At 35.8% G+C, this 8,777-nt stretch overlaps 1 protein-coding gene across 2 annotated transcripts; it reads left to right on the top strand.

The window, feature by feature from the left end:
- The first annotated feature begins 3,803 nt into the window (after window positions 1–3,803).
- LOC122301985 lies at window positions 3,804–7,798 on the top strand. Of its 2 annotated transcripts, XM_043113321.1 has the most exons (3): window positions 3,804–4,301; window positions 4,520–4,652; window positions 4,912–7,798. In XM_043113321.1, exons 2-3 carry the CDS (start codon window positions 4,563–4,565, stop codon window positions 5,419–5,421), a joined length of 600 nt encoding a protein of 199 aa, XP_042969255.1. In that variant the 5' UTR covers window positions 3,804–4,301; window positions 4,520–4,562; the 3' UTR covers window positions 5,422–7,798. The 2 variants fall into 2 exon arrangements, with proteins under 2 accessions (XP_042969255.1, XP_042969256.1); XM_043113322.1 differs by lacking the exon at window positions 3,804–4,301 and having other exon boundaries at window positions 4,501–4,652.
- Window positions 7,799–8,777: the final 979 nt, after the last annotated feature.

The raw sequence follows: 8,777 nt of genomic DNA, 5'->3' as shown, positions 1-8,777 counted from the left end.
CATGCTAAAGTATATAAAAAAAATTAGGTTTATATTGCTAAAACTTTCCACAAAGGAAAAAAATAAATAGATCGATTTGGCCTTTCCACAAAGAAGAAGAACGAAAAAAAAAATCAACGAAAAAGAGAAAAAAATCAACATGGTATTGCTGCCTGCTTGTTTGCACAAGGTTTATATTGCTAAAGCCTATATGTCTTGTCTTCAGCTGCAACAAGTTTTTGGGAATGGACTTCTAGTAGTAGTGGTTTATACAAAAAGGTTCATTTCTTCTAGTGGATTCTTGTTTCATTGGAGAATGAGATTGGAGAGTTTCCAAATTTTGTATTTATGTGATGAATGTTTTTGTGCTCATCTTACTACAGAGCCGTTTTGATTCTACAATAGAGCAAATGATAGTATGACAACAATAGCAAATAGACAAGCTAACCCCATATTGCCTAAGTAGAAGGTATCCTTGTTTTTGTTCTTTTCCTTTCATTGTCAAACTTCTGTGAAGGAAAGAGAATTCTGGGACCCTAAGAGATCATAAGAAATTCTTAGGCTTTGGATGTTGAAGAAAAAAATAACCATCACCTAAGAGAGTAGGACCCTAAAAAAATCAGACTGCATGCTTACTTTTATAGCTAAATGTGCATTTACATGAATGCATTCTTCGGTCCACCATAAAATGATCATAATCATCTTCTTTACAAATGCATCCACAAACTTTTGACCTTTCAACTATAGTATCATTTAACTGTCACTCTTTATTGTTTCGAAAATAAATTAGGGATGTAAGAGGGGTGAAGAATTCTAAAAAAAAAAAAAAAAAAAATTATAATCCAATCAATATTCCAAGTGAAAAGAACATTCAAAGAAAGAAAGAAAAATAAATAAAAAATAAATGCATCAATGAGTTGGATCTATATTCCTTGATCAAGCCAATGAAGAGATCGTCATAAGAGATTGTTATAATACATCAAGTGGATTGATAAGCTATAGTCGAAACTCACAATCTCATTCCCTCACAAAGCTACAAGCCACTCAACCCTGGCCCTCACTTTTCAACCCACCCAACAAAACCCAACTTGCTCCCCATTTCCTCACCACTTATTCTCACTTCTATACCAAAACCCAAATGATCATTATTAAAAGTAATAGCATTAATAATATAAATAAAAGATACATTCATATATAAAAGAAATTAAAGGATTGTTGGATGGTAACTCAAACTTCAATCTGTCAATCATCCTCATGAAGTAAGCTTGCTATACTGATGGTTAATTCTACATTAAGATGTTAAAGTATAGGAGGTTAGTATCACAAAATGTCAAAATCAATATATATAACAACTAAAAAATATCTCTAAATACATTATATGAGTCTAACTTATAACTCGTTTTCAATTTCAGAAAACAAAATGTAGAAGATGAAACGAAGAAAAATAAGGTTGACACAGAAATTTGACCTCTCTCTAGCAAATTGACAAATCACAAACCTTGTTCTATAAGAGAAAGCCATGTGGTGGGCCACTAGATCTATTGAACTTTGAGAGAGAGAGAGAGAGAGAAAGAGGCCGCAAAGTCAAATGGAGAGAGAGAGAGGACTTGAGGGCCAGGGGGAGGGGGCTTAAGAGTGACTTCAAAAAATGTAAAACGGCGACATTTCACCCTATGTAAAACGACGCCATTTTACATTTTTTTTGGACGGGTTGGGCTGCCATTTCAAAAATGTGAAATGGCGCCATTTTACATTTTGCGAGCTTGGTTGCCGTTTTAGCCCTTTGGGCTGGGCTTTTAGGGGTTCTTCATCTTCTTCTTTTTTTATTTCTTCTCTAAACCCTAAATCAAATGTTGTTAAATCAAATTTGTTAGTATTTAAGCTTTTTATAGTTTTTTATCACTAAATTAAATTTGATAGTATTTATTATACTAAACTAAATTCTTACGGTTATTTTATTACTTTCTAACTTGTATTACTTGTTATTATATTTATATATACACTAATGTATTACTTGCTATTTTAAATTTAAAGATTAGTATTACATGGTAATATGCATTAGTGTTTATAGATCAGTATTAAGTGTTATCCTTATATGATGGTTATTATATATTACTATTACATGTTATTATACTCTAACCATTTTACATTAGTATTACATATTATTATAAATTTATACATTAGTGTTTATATATACACTAATGTATTACATGTTATTCTAAAGTTAAAGATTAATGTTATTACACATTAGTATTACATATTGATATGCATTAGTGTTTATACATTAGTATTAAATGTTATTATTATACATTGGTTATTATATATTACTTTTACTTGTTATTATACTCTAGTCATTATACATTCGTGTTACATATTATTATAAATTTATACATTAGTGTTATATATACACTAATGTATTAACATGTTATTCTAAATTTAAAAATTAGTGTTATTACACATTAGTGCTTATACATTAATATTAAATGTTATTAATTATTATAAACTATAAACAAATAGTTTAGTATATTTATGATGTTTACATATACTAAATTATTATTAGTATTCATTATAATTTTTTCCTAATTGTTAGTATTGATTAATAACAATTATTATTTAAATCAACTTGTACTATATTATTTTATTACATGTTATTATATTAGCATCTAACTTGTTTCTAAGTTAATAATATACTAAACTTTAATGTTATATGTTATTATTACACTAATGTTATTATACATTAATGTACATGTTAATATATATTATATAATTACTTATTATACATTAGTAGGATGTTTACATATGCATATACCAAATTATAATTAGTCAATTTATTCTATTTATAGTATAGTTTAAGTATATTATTTTATAATAATTAGTTCATACTATTATTGAATTTAACTAACTATATAAGTTATAGTTATGCAAAATATAACCAGGACTAGAAAGACCTTGAACTTGATCCCTCGAAATCTCATCAGTAGTTGGATGGCCTTGCATAGCTTCTAAATCAATACTTGAACAAATACTTGGGCTCTCATAAATGTGTTCCAGCAGGATCTCATCAACAGTTGGGGGCCTAGCCCAGCTTGAGGTTCGACATCCGAAATTCTAGTTGGGCTCTTGGAAATAAGACCCATCAACAAAGCTGAAAGGCCTGGCCCAACTTGTGAATCGACATCCGAAATCCTACTTGGAACCTCAGAAACAATATGAATCAGAGTCTCATCAACAGTTAAAGGGTCAGGCCCAACCTGTAGATCGACATCCGAAATCCTTCTTGGGCTACCGGAAACAGGAAGATCCGAAAAAGTTTCACCAACACTTGAGTCTTGAAGGGCCTTGTCCAGATTGTAAATTAAGGAATTGACTTCGGAGTCTGTCTTCGTCTTGCAGAAACATCCGGAAAAATCGTATCATCCCAAGCAAATGAGTTAAGCAAAATCTTAACTCCGTCAATGCTCTAAAATCAAAGAAAAGTTCGAACAAACAAGTGATTGAAGATCAATATAGGGTTTAAGTATCCAAGCATCAATAAACATAAATATATATATATGTATGTAGGTATATATGTATATAATTCTAGCTCAATATACTTTGGCTGAGTTCAACATTCATGAGAGAAAAACAGTGAACAAGTGTTCCGATGGGGCAGCCATCTAATTCCAAGTCCCAAACACATCTAATTCCAAGTCCCAAACACTTAAAAGTAAATAAATAAAAAGACAAAAAAAAAAAAAAAAAAAAAGAGAGAGAGAGAGACTGCCATCTAATTTCCTTGTGCCCGCAAACGGACGGCAATTCCCTTAGACCTTCCGCGTTAGTTCAAAAATTATAGAAAACACAGAAACTACTTACGCAGTTTCTGTCTTCCTTCTCTAGAGAAGGAAGACAGAAACTAAGTCAAAAATTATAGAAAACACAGAAACTACGTACGCAGTTTCTGTCTTCCTTCTCTAGAGAAGGAAGACAGAAACTAAGTCGTCAGCTCCTCCATTAAAACGCCTATAAAGCATCTCGTCCCCCCTCTTATCGATATTACTCCAAAACATTTGGAATTCAGAGACCCCCTAAATCGTACGTTCAGTATCACTAATTCGCAGATACGCAAAACTCACGTACGCATTTGCCGGCCACTGTATACATATATATTTATTATAAGAAACAACCGGAAACCCGTCAAGAAGAATGCTTTCGCCGTAATCCGAACGGATTCGCAGCCCCTCTGCAGAACGGAGACGGACAAGGACGGCGGGCGCTATCCCTACTGAATTGAAAAGCACAACGTGGAAATCCCACTGCATGCGCGGTTTATAACAGTAGAGGTACAATGTTCACTGTTCACTGTCTTGTACCCATCGGAATAATTGATATAAGCATTAAGTAAAAAAAAAAAAAAAAAAAATCCCCAAGACGATGGGTCCACAAAACCTCGCTTTCTCAATATTGAATCTCTTTATCTAAAACGTTGTCCAACCTAATGCTAGCTCTATATACATTGCCTCCCCCTACAGATTAACCTGCATTCGCCAATTCTGTGCAGACCAGAAAAAGGTGATAGCCAGAGACTAGAATCTTTTTAACGGATGAAGTTGGTAAGAGAAAGCCCACCAAGTTCGTGGACGGCCATGGCTGGCGGTCCAACCACCATGGCCATGGCGGACCACACCTCTGGGGTATGCCACTTGGTTGTAGGTCTTGTTTTTCTCTCATGCATGTTGAACTCAGCCAAAGTATATTAAGCTAGAATTATAGACATACCTACATACATACATATATATATATATATGTTTATTGATGCTTGGATACTTAAACCCTATATTGAATCATTGATCTTCAATCTCATGTTTATTCGAACTTTTCTTTGATTTTAGAGCATTGACGGACTTAATATTTTGCATAACTCATTTGCTTGGGATGATATGCTTTTACCAGATGTTTCTGAAAGACGAGTACAGACTCCGAAGTCCAAGCTTTAATTTACAATCCGGACAAGGCTCTTCAAGTGTTGGTGAAACTTTTTCGGATCTTCCTGTTTCCGGGAGCCCAAGAAGGGTTTCGGATGTCGACCTACAGGTTGGGCCTGACCCTTTAACTGTTGATGAGACTCTGATTGATATTGTTTCTGAGGGCCCAAGTAAGATTTTGGATGTCGATTCACAAGTTGGGCCAGGCCTTTCAGCTGTTGATGACAATCTGATGGGTCATATTTCCAAGAGCCCAACTAGTATTTTGGATGTCGAACCTCAAGCTGGGCTAGGCCCCCCAACGGATGAGATCCCGCTGGAACACATTTCTGAGAGCCCAAGTATTGATTTTGAAGCTAGGCAACGTCATCCAACTATTGATGAGGTTTCGAGGGATCAAGTTCAAGGTCTTCCTAGCTTGGAGGTGTACTTTGTGGTAAGCCTCGTTACGTACATGAAGCAAATATTTTCTCATTGAAATTTTATAAAATTTAATTTTGCCAGCATAGGATGGTCTTGTACGTAGTTCAGCTATGCAGTTAATCATGATGACCTAGATCGATCTCAGCCACCACCCCATGACTAGGGATGATATCGATCGCACAACCAGTACCTTTGTGTTAATTTCTTTTCTAATTTTTAATCTTAACCATATATATATAGTTTGTCTTTTGGGTTAATTTTCAACATTTCTCAGTTTTATATTTTTAATGTTAAAACGAGATGATAAAGTGCATATTGATATTGAATTTATAGGTTGAAGCTTTTGATCTCTTTGTTGACCTTTTGGTGCTCATCCTAGAGATCTCACAAGTTATGGTTATCAACAGCACACTCCTTGGGTGGGTGCTGTTGTGGTTTAATATCAACAGTTGCCTTACAAAGTGGACTTTGCTTGTTTGGATTAGTGCAAGAGGCACAAGTGCACCATTTATTTCTGCCTGTTTCTTTCTACCCAATGGACAGATATACAAGAGCATTTATGTCTACATAGAACCCTCTGCAGCAATAATGCAGGTTATATTCTCAGCTGCTTCTATTATAGTGAAGTTTCCACGGCGTATTCTTCTTCTGCAACTTCTTTTATCTACAGCTATGGTCTCCTCGAAAGTGACTATGACATGTAATAGGACTAGTCATTCCTTCTAGGAAATAGATTCATATTGTTGAGGAAAAAATGAGTTGGTTGGCATATTCTTATGAAAACTTGGGTAAAATAGTGTTGAAACAAGTGTTGAAGTGGTGTAACATGAAAAAGAATAAAATGTGCTCAACATGGCTTGAGTAGAACTCAAAACAGAGAGTTCACTCGACTGAAGCTCAAGTGAGACCCTTCTAGAGTGGGTCACTTGATGTGCGCTCGACATGGCGCTCGAGTGATACCCTTCCAGAGTGAGTCGCTCGATATGCACTCGACGTTTCGCTTGAGCAACTTCTGAAAGACAACGTGCGCTCGACTCTTGCTCGACACTTCACTTGAGCCAATGTTTCAGACTACTTAAAATTTAGGGTTTTGAGAGCCTCTTTTACTTGGGACTATAAATAGAACAGCTTGCTTATGTTCTTAAGTGTGGAGATCAGAGCAAACCCTAAGTGCTTCCAAGAGCTTTTGAGAGGAACCTTTTCCCCACATGGTTGATTCTCATTTGGATAAACACATCTCCACCACACCACACTCCAGATCAAACTTTATATGAGTCCATTGAAGTGGACGTATTCATTGGTCGGAAGAGTCCGAAGCTGCTATTGATGCAGAGATCGATAGGTTATCGTGGGAAGCTATAGAAAGGTCGGAGTTTCGGCACCACATGCGTGTAGAGATCAAGTGGGTCACTTGTGGTGTTGCAAGCCAAGTTTATCTACTACAAAAGTTTTGTGAGAGTCTCTAAATTGGTTATAACAAACTTATTTTCTATATTGAATTTTAGGTGGTGTCTTATACCTGGAGTGGTTTTAGATTTTGAAGACGTTCTAATGAGTTTCCACTTCATGATCAAAGCACTATGTTGATTATTTGTTATTTGATTAATTGTTTGTTTGACTATAATTTTGAAAAGACCATCAAAATTGGATTACACCTATTCACCTCCTCTACGTGTAGTGATTGGTAGAACCACTACTTTTTCAATTGGTATCAGAGCGAGTTTACTCCGCTAGGATTCAGTTCCTGAGTATGATCCTGCTGTAATGGTTTATATGGATAGGTCTCAATCTCCCACATCACCGTCATATTTTGATGGGAGCAACTATGCTTATTAGAAAGTTTGAAAGAGAGCGTTCCTAAAGTTTGTGGATGAACAAGTGTGGGTTTTCATATCAAAAGGATGGAAAGAACTAATAGCTATCATCGAAGGAGTTCAAACCCCCAAAAGTGTGGAAAATTACTCTAAGGATGAAATAAATGAGTATGGTTGGAATAGTAAAGACTTGAATGAGATTTTCATTAGGAAGTTATAGCTCTAATACCATTTATAATGCCTCATTGGAAGGCCCAAACCACATGGCCTATACTCCAAAAGAACTAGTCAATAATACAATTGGAGCCTCATTGGAACCTTATAAAGAGCAAAAACTTTTCATTCCCAAGCAATGTGGGATCTCATACACCACCTACCCATATCCTTTTCATATGAGGTATTACAATCTACCCCTTTAAATGCCCGACATCCTCATCGGGCCTATTTGTTGTAGGTGGCACGGTTTAAGTCCTACATTTCTGGTGGGATAGGCTCTGGTCGGGAATTAACTCATCACTTTATACTATTTGTAACACCCCAATAGAAGGCTGATTGAGTTGAATTATTGCATTTTTAATGCTTTTGGAACCAATATATATTAATTCTTTCATTACTTTATCATTGGTTTTATATGGAAAAATGAATAAATCAAAATTGTGATTTTAATTGATTAAAAGCATGAATTTCTGCTCTAATTTTATCAACTGCCAATTAATATGGGTTATGGTACATTTCGCTCGAGCGGCGGCTTCTGGCCGCTCGAGCGAAGCCAGGCAGATTCAAACGCTCGATTTCCGCTCGACAGTGGGCTCGAGCGAGATGCGGGAAAAAAGATCGCTCGAGCGGAGGCATTTGGCCGCTCGAGCGAATTCAGGCAGAGTCAAACGCTCGATGTTCGCTCGAAATGCCGCTCGAGCGGGTTGCTGAAAAACAAAGATCGCTCGAGCGGAGACATTGGCCGCTCGAGCGAAATCAGGCAGAGTCGAACGCTCGACGTGCGCTCGACACCCCGCTCGAGCGAACATCGTATTTTGACAGATTTTAGGTTTTCCGCCGTGAGACCATATAAAAACAATTTTTCACTCTAGAGCCACGACTTTTGGGCTGGAAAACTCGGTTTTTGAGTAGAGAAACACTTAGAATTCATTTTTCCTTTGATTTTCGTTCAGATTCGAAGAGGAAGATTCATTCAATCGATCATTCACGCAGCTACACAATTTCTACTGGATCATTTACTCACACTGCAGCAGATTGAAGAACTCCTTGAGGGGTCCAATTGCCACTGCAGCTCAGCTTCCTCCACCACTTCGAATCTTCATCTTCATTCAACTGGCTTGATCTTTTCAATTCCCTACTAGCTATTTCATTTCAGTTTTGAGTTTCTGAATTATTTTAGAGAATTTTGATTTAGACATTTGAGAAATTTATTTGTTATTCATTCAATTCATGTTATTTATTTTTATCGTTTTGTTAAACTTTCATTTTAGTAGTGATTATAATTACGGTGGTTAATTTGAGAATTTGTGATTTGAACATAATGATGAACCCTAGAACATTGATTTTGGGGCTTTTCAATTTCAGTGCATGTTTTGTCAAT

The sequence above is a fragment of the Carya illinoinensis genome, chromosome 2, assembly GCF_018687715.1.
Source record: "Carya illinoinensis cultivar Pawnee chromosome 2, C.illinoinensisPawnee_v1, whole genome shotgun sequence".
Classification (NCBI taxonomy): domain Eukaryota; kingdom Viridiplantae; phylum Streptophyta; class Magnoliopsida; order Fagales; family Juglandaceae; genus Carya; species Carya illinoinensis.
Note: the sequence above shows the minus strand (reverse complement) of the source record. Positions and strands in the feature narration are given on the sequence as shown.